The 13,787-nt window shown below is 35.4% G+C and overlaps 1 protein-coding gene across 1 annotated transcript in view; it reads left to right on the top strand.

Annotated features, from left to right (window-relative positions):
• Nucleotides 1-979: 979 nt before the first annotated feature.
• dnah6 (dynein, axonemal, heavy chain 6) overlaps nt 980-13,787 on the top strand; it is an 85,546-nt gene continuing 72,738 nt past the window's right edge. The window contains exons 1-24 of the mRNA XM_077204027.1: nt 980-1,118; nt 1,421-1,770; nt 2,958-3,119; nt 3,208-3,473; nt 4,089-4,356; nt 4,584-4,718; nt 5,027-5,141; nt 5,237-5,351; nt 6,047-6,221; nt 7,022-7,129; nt 7,248-7,358; nt 7,463-7,552; nt 8,832-8,952; nt 9,049-9,200; nt 9,385-9,537; nt 9,684-9,935; nt 10,625-10,753; nt 10,850-10,963; nt 11,311-11,454; nt 12,471-12,626; nt 12,838-12,888; nt 12,972-13,064; nt 13,199-13,318; nt 13,412-13,592. Of these exons, the coding sequence (XP_077060142.1) occupies nt 1,492-1,770; nt 2,958-3,119; nt 3,208-3,473; nt 4,089-4,356; nt 4,584-4,718; nt 5,027-5,141; nt 5,237-5,351; nt 6,047-6,221; nt 7,022-7,129; nt 7,248-7,358; nt 7,463-7,552; nt 8,832-8,952; nt 9,049-9,200; nt 9,385-9,537; nt 9,684-9,935; nt 10,625-10,753; nt 10,850-10,963; nt 11,311-11,454; nt 12,471-12,626; nt 12,838-12,888; nt 12,972-13,064; nt 13,199-13,318; nt 13,412-13,592 (3,490 nt within the window). The 5' untranslated portion in view covers nt 980-1,118; nt 1,421-1,491. The remainder of the gene's footprint in view (nt 1,119-1,420; nt 1,771-2,957; nt 3,120-3,207; nt 3,474-4,088; nt 4,357-4,583; nt 4,719-5,026; nt 5,142-5,236; nt 5,352-6,046; nt 6,222-7,021; nt 7,130-7,247; nt 7,359-7,462; nt 7,553-8,831; nt 8,953-9,048; nt 9,201-9,384; nt 9,538-9,683; nt 9,936-10,624; nt 10,754-10,849; nt 10,964-11,310; nt 11,455-12,470; nt 12,627-12,837; nt 12,889-12,971; nt 13,065-13,198; nt 13,319-13,411; nt 13,593-13,787) is intronic.

Below are 13,787 nucleotides of genomic sequence, written 5' to 3'. Positions count from 1 at the left end.
CACAATCTGATCTTAACCAGTTCAAAGACAGAAGAGGATGGGTAACCAGGAGGACCACAATTTTAGTTTTTGATGGTGAAAAAAAATTGATGGCCGAAAATCTCTCGTTGTTTAACGCAGCAAGTAGTTGAACTTGATCAATGGTGAGCACGAGCGCTGCGAGATCTTACACACAGAAATATGGAGTGACAAAAATGTCATACTTTATTAAAAGGCACATCACATATACTATAATATAAACTTTAAATCGGATTTTTTGTAAAAAAAAAAAAAAAAATCTCGTTTGTTAATTTTTTTTTTCTTGCGAATGGTACATTGCTTAGCAAAACTTGATTCTCTCTTGTGCTTGAGACGGATCTTTTAAATGATTCAGCTGAACGTTCAGGTGAACAAAACCAAAATCTGTCCGAACGGTTTTCGAGTCAACAATTTGCAAAATCATTGAACCGGGAAATTCTCATAGACAGTAAAATAATTCTTTCCACCAATGAGCGAGTTGATACCGCAGTGAACCGAGTCATGGAATGATGGTAAAAAATAGCGCAAATGTTACAAATTACTTATAATATTGTATAACAATATTATTAACATGCGTGCGAAAAAGAGCACGCATTTAGCTTTTTTTTGTGCAAAAACTTTTGAAGCTAAGGGAGTTTTTAATGTAAATGAAAACAATACTCTGATATTTGTTTTATACTCTGGATCATGCTGCTAACTGCAGTTATGTGTCTTCACATAGTTTTGTTGAAAAGGTTATGATCATAAACTGTTATAGGCTATATTATAATTTTTTACGTCCTGTCCGTTCTTTAAAGAATCACTGAATGATTTGAGTCGGTTCTTCGAAATCGTTCAAAAGAATCGATTTGCAGCAATATGTTGCGCTTTCCATCTGTCCTGCTGTCATCTGAAGCGGAAGTGATGAAAAGTACACTTCGTTGCTAAGTAACTATACACAGTCCGAGCCCAGTAGAAGATAATAACCGCCACTCAGTTGTCCCGTTTAGAAGACATAAACATATAAACATGGCGTCACTTTTCATGAATTCGCTTAGCAGCAGCTAATTTAGTTTGCAATTGACTAGCATGTCATACTCTGGGACTTGTAAACACATTTTGTAAGTATTGCTGCTGTCTTTGTTGCAGGAAATTCATGGCGCCGTTTATAGTTTGCCAACGAGCGGACTTTTAAAAAACATTAAACGCCTGAAGATATGCCTAAATACATATGACGAAATAAACTAAAATATTTTGGTTAATGTTGCTCTATAATTTGGCACAAAGTTTAAAAGAAAAACAACACGAGACTTCCCGCACGTTACTTAGCAACACTAAACACTAAAACTTTATTATACAGTTGTATTATGGCAGTTCACTGCGATTCTTACTAACATGCTGTTGTCTTGACTGTATTTAAAAGAGTTTACTGTCCAGGAGGAGAAGGAATTGAAACTTTTTGGGAAGAACACAAAACAAGAGGAAAGTTTGGTCATGAACTCTTTTCAGAAAGGCACCCCCAGGAGCCAGACAGGGCCAGAGCAAGATCATGGCAAACAGAAGCTGTTTGGGACGGCTAAGTCTTCTTTACCTGTGTCTACTAATGCACCTGGTTCTCTGGCACCTGTTGATGTGGAGCAGCTGAGGGCTAGACTTATTTCAGCAGTGCCCAGACGTCCACAGATGAACACTGATGCTCTGGTATTCCCTCACAGAACTAAGGCCCAGGAAAGACAACTAACCTCACAAAGACCAGCACAAGTTGAGATGTTGGTAAGAGCAATACCATCAAATGAGGACTCAGTGTACAAGTCTTTTGTTTATTTGTTTTTCCATTCATTCTTTTAATTCCTTTTGCCTGTCAAAATTGGGTCGATGAAGGGACAAATCTAAAATGTATCAGTTAAATTGAAGTTTACACAAACTGTAAAACAATGATTGTTGGTTAAATAAAAAAAAAAGTAAGTAATCTGGCAGCCTTAAAATTTGGATTTCATTGAAATAAAAATGTAAGTTAATACAAGGAGATTGGTTTACTCAGAAAATCTATATATTATGTCATCTGAACCACATCTAAAAGGTGATTTGACAAAAGAAAAAATGTTGTGATAACAAATCATGAAAATATTTTTTCACAGTACATTTGAATACACCTATGATGGGCATGTTTTTAATATCGTAATTTACATTTATTTTTATATTGTTTTGGGACAGGGTGATACAACAGCCCTGATGTCATAATGAAGAAAAATACCTCATCAAAAGAATACAATTCTTATTAAGTATTTCAGTATAATATTTTATTATTATTATTATCTAGAAAAAATATATAAATTCTTTATACATCTTATAACGATTTAAAAAACATGTGGTCCATCCAACATGCAGAAACATGCAGAGAGAGAGAGAGAGAGAGAGAGAGAGAGAGAGAGAGAGAGAGAGAGAGAGAGAGAGAGAGAGAGAGAGGGAATATCATAGAGAAGACCCTGAATAATTATATTGAATATTAAATAATACTATTATTATGAAAATGTAAGATTAGTTCAGGTTTTAAATATGGTGGGATTCTAAACTTTAGTTTGCAATACTAAATGAAGTAAACTTTAAAAATAATCATTAATCACAGATGTGGACACTCATAGGCATTCAAGTTAAATACATTATTACCTGATGGTTATACTGCATGACATTTTTAGAGTCATTCAATTTAAACTTTTTTTGAAGATTGTACGCACATTTTTCAGTGCAATGGAACCAACATGAGTACAAAGCGTATATTTCTATGAACATGCATTTTGAACAAGATATTTAAAATATTTTTTCCGTTTTTTTAATCAATGATACTGTTGTATGTCGTTGACTCAAATATTAATAAACAAATAAAAGTACAGTGGTAAAAAAATAATCATCATACTCATTCGTGTTAACAATTTAATTGCATGATCTGTATTTTACCCTAGCCAATTCTGAAGAGACGCAGTGAAAGTATGAAACTGGAGAACATCCAGAGCCCTAAGATGCCCTTTTCCTCGGATGAGGTCCAGTCCATTGACACTGCCTTGGAGAGAGGACCCTCTACGCTACAGCTGCCCAGAATTCCTGATCATGTCAAAGATAGACAGGTCTGGCCACTCTACTCATAAACAACTCTGGCAGATGCCTCTTGTAACATTAGTAAAAAATGATGTGCTTTTTATGTGATGATTTTAGGTGCAGTTGACGCAGGGCTCAGTCATGATCCCATTTCCTCCTAAAAGAACAAAGAGCTCATCTAGAGGTTGTCCTGTCACAGTTTCACCTCTGAGCTACACCCTCTCTCCACTGCTTTTCAACTCAGTAGAGGAAGTAATTCGTGCTAAAATTCACTCCCCACCCGACATCGTTCAAACCATCCGGAATAACCCTCACTTGGGATTCCTCTATGTGACGTCTACAGCACCTAAATCATCCATCAAATTTGACAGATACAACCTCAAGTAAGAAATCCCATTTTTGCAATTATGTAGAAGTGTGGTTGTACACTATTGTTTAAAAGTTTGGGGTCAGTAAGATTTATTTAAAGAAATTAATAATTTTAAATTGATCAAAAGTGACAATAAAGATTTTTTACAAGATTTATTTTTCAAATAAATGTAGTTCTTTTGAACTTCGTATTCATCAAAGTATCCTGGAAAAATTTACTATGGTTTTTTATAAAAATATGAACTGTTTTTAACATTGATAATAATAAGAAATGTTACTTGAGCACCAAATCAGCATTTTCTGATGGATCATGTGACACTGAAGTCTGGAGTAATGGGTGCTGAAAGCTTTACCATTACAAGAATAAATTACATTTTAAAATATATTCAAATATATTTTGCTTGAATTCATAATTTAAGTTCAGTTCAAACCATTTCACATATTTCATCAAATAAAGGTTAATATTCAGTAACTTTTCATTTGTATTCTAAATAATGTGTGACATCACATGATCACTATCAATGATAGTAAAGTATGAAAAAGTAAAGTATGGAAAGAAAATACACATGAACTGTTAACTGTGTGTTAAACCATATCTTTGTCTCTAAATACTCTTATTCTTTCAACAGAATTGCAATGTTTGACAATGTCAACAAGTCAGACTACTATACGGTCAGTACTCATGCAGTGATGCACTACTGTGGGTCTGAGGTGGACTATTTGCCCTTAGAACGCTGGGAGCAGGAATACCAATATCACCGGAAGCTTTTGCGCATCCCTGTGTTTGCCCTCTTCCGAAAGTGGAAGGCTTTTCATGTGTGGCGTACCAATGTGCGCTATAAGAAAATCAGCAAATGCAGACGCTCATTGCAAGAGCATCTCTTCGTTCTTAATGAGGTTTGCCAAAGTTTTTTGTATGTGAATTTATATACAGTAGATATGGCTTTTAGAAAAGTTGATTTGTTTAAATAAAAAAAGAAATATGATCTATCAAAGAGAGAGAGAGATGTTGAATTTTACCTACTGTATATACTTTTACAACGAGGTTTCTTGCAGAATGCATCACCTTCTTTATAAAAAGACAGCAAAAAAGTATGGTGAAAATGATCATGTCTGTATTTCAGTCTCTGCAACCAGCATTGATTGACATCAGGGAAATGTGTTACCACATCAGTGACATGCCTCTGTGTCGCCTAGAGAAAGACCACACATACACACTTGAGGAGTTTCAGAGTGCACAATACAAACAGCTGGAGTTGGTGAGAGAGACTTGAGTTTGCATGCGTTATACACTTAAAAAAAAAAGGTTGAAGGTTTTTTTTTTGCAACAATGCCATAGAATAACCATTTTTGACTCCCCGATGAACTTTTCAATGGATAGAACATTTTTCTTTCTTATTGTGAATACCATTTTAAATCTTTTGTGCAATGGAAAGGTAAAGGATTTTCATGGAACCATAGATGCCAATAAAGATAATTTATTTTTAAGAGTGTATTATGTCTGCTGTACAGTGGGAAGTGTCTTTTTTTCTGTCATTTATGATATTATTGTGGATCTGTCTTCTAGGTGTCCTCCCGTCTTGAAAAGTTCAGGAAGCTGGCAATGGAAGTGGCAAGAAGTGCCTGTCGAAATGCTTTGAAAGAGTTTGGACACACACCGGACTACGGCGACTTGGAGACTGGTGACAATTTTATCCAGACACACAAGCAATTATGTGTCAAAAAGCTGGTATATTGTGAATTTGAGTGTTTTTTTTTTCTTACATGCATGTATCAGACGATAATGAAGAGTTAACATCAGCTGATTTTGGATTGTTCTTTGAAGACACACCTGAGAAGATGAGTTACACGCAACAAGCAAACAAGAGCTACTACTGCAAACGTCTTACTTGGTTAGTCAACATTTCTGTAATGTGGAAGCGGGGAAAACAGGCAGAAGCGAGGATCTATATGCAGAGATTTTAATGAAGCGGCAAAGTAAACAAACAACAAGGAACAATGCTGTCATTATTTATCTTCATCAAAATTTGTTTTTATTTTTGCTGTGTACCAATAAAAGTGTGTATATATATATATACATATATATATACATACAGTCAAACCAAAAATTATTCAGACACCAGATATCATTTTTGATATTTTTTTTTACTAATGGGTGCAGGACACTATACAGTAGTTCATTTATGTAAGTGAAGATAGCAAAATAAAGTACACTGACATATTATACACATAAATTCTACATACTGTGGGCTACCAGTTTTTAAATTTAACATTTTGAATTTGACAGCTAACAGCTATTCAACCTAATTCATTTGTGAGGCAGTTTAACAGAAGAATGGCTAAAACCAGTGAAATATCAACTGATTTGATAACTCTGAATTTGTGTCATATTTTATTACCATTTTCTAAACTATAGCGAATAAACTGTGATAATGTGAGAAATGTTGAAGGTGTCTGAATAAACTTTGGTTTGACTGTAATTTATTCAGTTCTTTCACAATGACAGTTTATAGTGACCCCTCTGTTAAGCTACAAAAAAAACAAATTTTATTGGTGAACTGTCGAATATTTTTCTTGGTCTCCATAGTTTCATCAGAATGACTGATTATCTGATTGTGAACACCACACACATGCTCGTTGTCAACTCGGTCAGTAAGCTACTGAGTGTGTTTCAGGAGCAAAACACACACACCCCTTCATTCGCCCTCATCCAGAGCTGGGCAGGCAGCGAGACCAGCCACAGCCATGATCCTGAAATAAAGGTTAGTATGCTTGTGTGTTTATGTGATACAGGGAAATATTTTAACTTTTTTTTTTTTTTTTTTTTGAAAGTGAGATATGTGATTCTTTAACTACAGTCTCATTAATTTAGGGCTTGATTTAAAAAAATAAAATAAAACGAACATCAAAATAAAATGCTTGATTTTCACATATGAAAATGGATCATACAAATATTAATAAGACTTTAAATATTATAGTAATGTCAAGAAATATATATAGTATATCAATATTTATTTTTACACAAAATAAATATCACATGTGAACTGTTTTATTGTGCAGCATTTTCAACCAAGCTTTAATGCATTTTTATTTATTTTCAGTTTTTAATTTTAATTTTAGGTTTTTTACATTTATTTTTATTTATTTTTCATTTAGTTGTTTTAAAAAAAAAAGTAATTTCCACCACAGAGTATTATTAACACACAATGCATAGCCTAAGATGTGGTGGAAATAACATTTTGTGGTGTTCATGTTCATACTGTTTCAGAAAACTGAAACTAAACTAAACTGTTGGACAATGTTATAAATGGACAAACCTGTTGAACACCAACTAGTGAGCCAGAACTCACTATTTAAAAAGACTTATAAAACAGTCAAGTGTTTATATTTAAATGTAGAGTTTTGTACCGTTTCTGTGAGGGTTATGTAGGGGTCAGGTTAGGCGATAGAAATCATTAACCTGATATAAAAACATTGGAAGTCTGAGATGTCCTCACTAATATAGTGAAACAAACGTGTGTGTGTGTGTGTGTGTGTGTGTGTGTGTGTGTGTGTGTTACAGGTCACAGCAGAGCAGAATGTCATTGCTCCCCACCAGCCAATGTTCATAACTGAGCTGATCCTGGACACACACTCCTTATCATACCAGCCCTCCATTGATGACTTCCAGGTTAGTGTTTTTAGGCACACTATCAGTTTTTGTGTATTGCAAACATTGCAGCATGCCCAGTATGTGAATATGTGTACACTGCATTTTTATGCTTTCCATGTGTTTGTGTGTACATTAGGAGTGTGTAGCAGAAATTACTGGGCGGTTTGAGAACACAGTATTGTCTTTGGATACTCTGGTGCAAGACACCTACTTTGATGCTTTTACTCAGCCAATAATCAACAAAAAGGTTAAACAAGACCAACATTTACCTCTTCAATGTATAGTTCACGCCTTTTTATAATGTGACTCTGGCTGATTTGTGTCTTCACATGTGTATGCGTGGTCTTTCAGGTTGAAGAGAAGGAATGTGGGGATGGCCCTAGTCTTGCAGAAATCCTGGAAGATGACACTTATCTACAGAACATCATCCTCAATATTAAGGTTTTTATTTTATTCTAATATGACTATGATCTAAATGCACCATTTTAAATAAAAAGTTAGAGTTTTCCAAAGTTTATATATATATGTGTGTGTGTGTGTGTGTGTGTGTGTGTGTGTGTGTGTGTGTGTGTGTGTGTGTGTGTGTGTGTGTGTGTGTGTGACCCTGGATGACAAAACCAGTCATATGGGTCATTTTTTTTAAATTGAGATGTATACATCACATGAAAGCTGAATAAATAAGTTTTCCATTGATGTATGGTTTGTTAGGATAGGACAATATTTGGCCAAGATACAACTATTTGATAATCTGCAATCTGAGGGTGCAAAAAAATCGAAACATTGAGAAAATCACCTTTAAAGTTGTCCATTTATGTTCGAGATTGTGCTGCATTCACTCACAAAAATAAATGTTTTATACAATCATTAATATTCTAATGATTTTTGGCATAAAAGAAAAAGTGATAATTTTGAACCATACAATGTATTGTTGGCTATTCCCACAAATATACCCGTGCTACTTAAGACTGGTTTTGAAATCCAGGGTCACACATATATATATATATATATATATATATATATATATATATATATATATATATATATATATATTTGCATATATCAGTCTGTTCCATCTAGAGTTTCATGACTAAACTAGTCATTGTTTGCATAAATTTGTATACTTGAGGACATTTGGGAATTTGTGCATAATAGCCGCTGTTCTCAAATGAGAAATAATCTGTGTTAAGGTTAAAGGAACGGTTGACCCAAAAATGAATTCATCATTTACTCACCCTCATGTTGTTCCAATCCCACAAGACTTCCGGTGGAAAACAAATGAAGATGTTTTTTTAACCTTCTCTCATCATTTTTGTCTATCCATTGAAAGTTTACGCAACCAAAATGTTCATGTTTCTAATAGTACAAAAACAAAATAACCAATGGAAATCTGCACACTCTTGTTTATTTTCATATTTTTCGTTTTAATCCCACATCTGTTGAAGATAATTTGGATGTGCATACTTTTCTCCTCTTTTTCTAGAAGTGCAAAATGACATTGTAAAAGAAATCCGAATGAAACGAGCAGTTTAATCCAAGTCTTCTGCACATACATACACTATAGAGCGCATCAAATATGGTAAACAGAAGCTCCACCATGCTAAATGCATGAGAACAATCCAAGAAAGAACAATTGAGTTTTCGTGTTTATCATGCACTTTAAAATTATGTGTTCATAACTGTCTCTAATTGTGAAAATGTTTTATGTTTCTTCCCCTGTCAGAAATCTATTCAGATTGCATTTAATAGCGCTAATGTGTATGCTCGTACATTTGAGCCATTCAGACTGTTTTACAAAGAGAATGAAGAACTGGACCTGGAGGCTCTCAAAGAGCAAGACCATGGTACATCATCATCATCATTATGATATACAAAATTCCTTATTGTCAAAATCATGTTTGTCTCACACTTCTTATGTTGTGTATGTGTGTCTGAAGCAGAAGTTGCATTTTTTGGGGACAGTCTGGATAAATATCATCGAGAGCATAAAGAGGCTTTAGCCATCAAACAGAAAAGACCCCTGGGAATTCTGCTGGTGGATACTACACAACTGAAGGACAAACTTATACCATCCCCTCTGCGCTGCATAGAGGTAACACACTGACTGAAACACACACATTGAAATAGAAAATACAGAAATAGAAATTGATTTCTCCTGTAATATTTGCATTCCCACTTTTTGACCTAGTGGGACCATACCATTTACCCCAACACAGTTGGCAATAGGGCACATAAATTCACAGATTGCCTACCTCATTTTGAACCCCTTTCTTCAGGCCATTAATGACATCCTACCTCGGCTAGCAAAGAAAAAGATGGATGACATCATTGCAGAAGCTCAGGATGCCCAGTTCAAACTGGATTTTGTTCCAACAGTAACCAACGAATACGTCAACTCCCTTAACTTCCTGGAGGAAATTCAGAAGAGGGTAAGAATCAAAAGAGAACCATGACCCATCAAGAAGTTTTGTAGTGATTTAAACAATCATTCTTCCGATTGAGCATCAGACATTAGACGGCTGTTTGTTCAGATGTATTTAATTTATCTTTCGATTTTTTTTCTTTTTTCTTTTAGATTGAGGTGCTGGAAAAGGAGACTGTGACTGTCTGTGAGATGTACAAGTTGATTGAGAGTTACTCTGTCCCCACCCCTCCTGAGGATATTGCAGTGTATGCCACATTGCCGCCATGTGTAACTGCCATAAAGAACACCATAGACAAAGCAGTGGGAGAGCGGGACTCTTATGTGGACAAATTTTGCCAACACCTCCAGCAAGATATCAACCAACTTAACAGCAACGTGCTGGCAGTAAAAGAGCAAGCGGAGGTGAAAGAAAGGAGAGAGAAAGAAATAGTGATAGTATATCAGAATAATGTGCTGAAGTCATTTATAAGAAGTAAATATACACATATACATGTACTGTTTAAAATTTGGGGGTCATTAAGATTTTTTTTGTGTGAAAGAAATACTTTTATGCAGAAAAGATTAACTTCAACAATAGTGACAGTAAGTACTGTCAGATTGTTGCAAAAGATTTCTATTTTAAAAAAATGCTGTTCTTTAGAACTTTCTATTCATAAAAGAATCCTGAAAAAATGTTAAACGGTTTCTGTTAAAAAATCTTAAAAATATTAAGCAAGCTTAAAAATATTAAGCAGCACAGCACAACATTGATAATCATGTTTCTTTCAATCATGCAAAGACTAGAGTAATTGTTGCTGAGAATTCAGCTTTGCCATCACAGGAATAAATTACATTTTAAAATGTAGAAAACAGTTATTTTAAATTAATATTTTAGAACATTACTGTTTTTACTGTATTCTTTGATTGAATAAATGCAGCCTGGTTGAGCATAAACATGAAAAAAAACAATCATACGGACCCTTTGAACAGTGGTGTATATCCAACTTTAACATGGTACTGAACTGGTAAAGTGTGAAATGTGAAATACTGAAATCCTGCTGAATCACTCACAGCCTGTTTTTGTGTTTGTTGGATGGATTTTGTCTCTCCAGAACCATCAGCTCCTTGACATTGATGCAGATCGCTCTAACATACGCCGGCTGCTGGGAGATATTCAGATCTCTATCGATGAGTTGCAGGCTGAAGCCTTCAAATATAAAACCTACCAGAAGAACTTTAAGGTCAGTGTGTCTCTCTGTCCAGCAGAGGGCGCATTTTCTGTATTTATTCTCTGCACATTTTGTTTTGAATTTGTCTTTCTGTATTTATTTATGCAGGTGGAGGTGACTAAATATAACGCTTTAGAGGGACTGACTGCTGAAGTGAAGCTGAAGCAGCTACTCTGGGACTCTCTGGAAGAATGGGAAAATCTAGAGAACAGCTGGTTGCAGGTCATTTTAAGGGGGTCATTTTTTACATTTGAAATATTTGACTTTTTCCTTTCACTGAAATCCACTTAAGGGTAGTCAAGACACACAAAGCTCCTTACAATTAAACTGCAAAAGAAAAGAAAAAGAAAAAAAGGTGTAAGGCCAGTTCCTCAGTACGGTGGAGCATGGATACAGCAACTAAAGAGTTACTGAGATGCACAGTCATGCTTGTCATAATTGTGGCCTTAAACAAGGCATTTTATGATCTATAACTTCAGATGAAGTGCCCCTGCAAATGGTGTGCTGGAAGCCATTTACAATGAAAGTGTCCTTTAAATGTCAAATGGTCAATTATCTCTTTGATACAGAATAAGTTTGATGAGCTGGACCCAGAATTGCTGAGCAGGCAGGTGAATAAGTTTGGCAAATATGTCAGCCAGCTGGAAAAAGGACTGCCACCAAACAATGTGGTGCCCTGCCTCAAAGAGAATGTGGAGAGCATGCGAGAAAAGGTGGGTCAGGTTGGCACTAATTCCTGTGTGTCATTGCCCTTTAACTGGGTCCTCGTTTGAAGTTGACTGCTATATTTTGCTTTGGCCCATGGAAAAATGTCTAAACCCCATAACAAAGTGTAGTAGGCCTACTTAGGAGTGCACTACCATTCAAACGTTTGGGGTCAGTATGATTTTTTTTCTCCAAAAAAGTCTGTTAAGCTCACCAAGGCTGCATTTATTTGTATATTGTCAAATATTATTACAATTTAAAATAACTGTTTTCTAATTACATTTAAAATCTAATTTATTCCTCTGATGACAAAGCTGAATTTTCAGCTATATTCAGTATTCCAGTATTCAGTGTCACATGATCCTTCAGAAATCATTTGTATGTGCTGAATGCTTAAGTAACTGATGCTTAAGTAACATTTCATATTATCAATATTTATTATTATCAATGTTGAAAACGGTTGCTTTGCTCAATATGCTTGTGTAAACTGTGATACTTTTTTATAGTGTTCTTTGATGAACAGTTCAAAAGAACAGCATGTATTTGAAATAGAAAGCGTCTGTAACATTATAAATGTCTACTGTCACTTTTGATCAAATTAGTGCAACCTTTCTGAATAGAAGGACCCTGTTTAATAGAAGAAAAAAAATGTAGTGAAAACTTTTACAAAATTTAATGTATGTTTACCAATTATATCCACTGGAGGCAAGTTGAAGTGAGAACCCAAATGCAATTTATTAACAAAACGTGATCAAACATAAAACAAAGGCATGAAACTGGAAGCTCAAAACAAGAACATAGACAGGAAACATTCAGTACTCGACAAAGACACAGGGCAAACATGAGGGCTTAAATACAAGGGACACCTGTGAACAATGATCAGACAATTAACCAATGACAAGACACATGACAGGATCACATGACAAACAGGAAATCATATGACAAGACAGAAACATGACAATGAGAAAACCAAAACGTGACAGTATGTATGCATCTGTGTATTTAACATTCTGTGTTTGCGTAGTTGCCAGTGATCACAGACCTGCGTAACCCATGTCTGAAAGCGTGTCATTGGGAAATGCTGGAGGAAATTGTGGAAGCCAAACTACTGGAAGAGCCACTGACTCTCGCCTTCCTGCAAGAACTCAACATCTTCAACTTTGGACCACAAATACAGGAGGTGAGAGAAACACTGAGGCTCTCAAAACCCACTGATCTACTTTCCTAAACAACATTTTTTGCCATCATAGACGCATTCCAAATTTCCATAACATGTTGTCTTGGTACGCAGCTCACTAGGTTTTGAAGTGCAACCTGACAGGAAGGAGTAAATCAGTGTATAGTTGCTAAAGATTCTTCTTTTAACCGTATGAATCCTCTTAAACTCTCAGGTGTCAGCACAAGCCTCAGGAGAAGCATCTCTGGAGAATATTCTGAAAAAGGTAAGGGCTATGTTTATTATTCTCTTTTAACAGCATTTATACATGTGCTTATATTCATCTTCACACGCACTTACTTTTGATAGATTGAGGAATCCTGGAAGACGACAGAGTTTGTGGTGCTGTCTCATCGGGACTCCAAGGATGTGTTTATCCTCGGAGGAACTGATGATATTCAGGTAGGAATGTGTTGGATCCATTGTCCATTCAGATTGTTAAAACTTTAAATTTATGTATAATTATCATTAAAACCTCACTTTTCCTCGCTTATTAGTAATATTTGCATTCTGTCTGTGTGAATGTAAATTTTTAGGTTCTCCTCGATGACAGTATAGTCAATGTCGCCACAGTTGCTTCATCACGTTATGCAGGCTCCGTCAAGGCCAGAGTAGACAAGTGGCAGAGACAGCTCATTCTTTTCAGCCAGACCTTGGTAATCAGAGTGGTGATCATCAAAAACATTGTTTTTGTTTTGTTTGTTTCGATAAATCAAACGTTCTCTATCTCTCTTTTACTGTGTTTCTAGGATGAGTGGTTGGTATGTCAGAGAAGCTGGCTTTATCTTGAGAGTATTTTCAGTGCTCCTGACATCCAGAGGCAGTTGCCTGCTGAGTCTAAGATGTTCCTGCAAGTGGACAAGTCCTGGAAAGAGATAATGAGGAAGGTCAACCGCATACCCAATGCCCTTCGTTCTGCCACACAAACAGGTCTGATAGGATGTAGCTCAGGAAACACACAAAGCATATGCAATCTAATATCTACAACTCAAACATTAGATTAACGCATTTACATTCAAAAACAAAATTCTTGTCCAGTGTCAAAAAGTTTGTATCTGCAAAATGGTTCCCTGTCTAAAGGTGAAATGCAACAATGAAAAATGGTGTAAATTATAAATGACTTTC

The sequence above is a fragment of the Siphateles boraxobius genome, unplaced genomic scaffold, assembly GCF_051911475.1.
Source record: "Siphateles boraxobius isolate OS27281-9 unplaced genomic scaffold, OSU_SipBor_1 119, whole genome shotgun sequence".
Classification (NCBI taxonomy): Eukaryota; Metazoa; Chordata; class Actinopteri; order Cypriniformes; family Leuciscidae; genus Siphateles; species Siphateles boraxobius.
The sequence above is the reverse complement of the archived record's forward strand: the minus strand, read 5'-3'. Positions and strand labels throughout refer to the sequence as shown.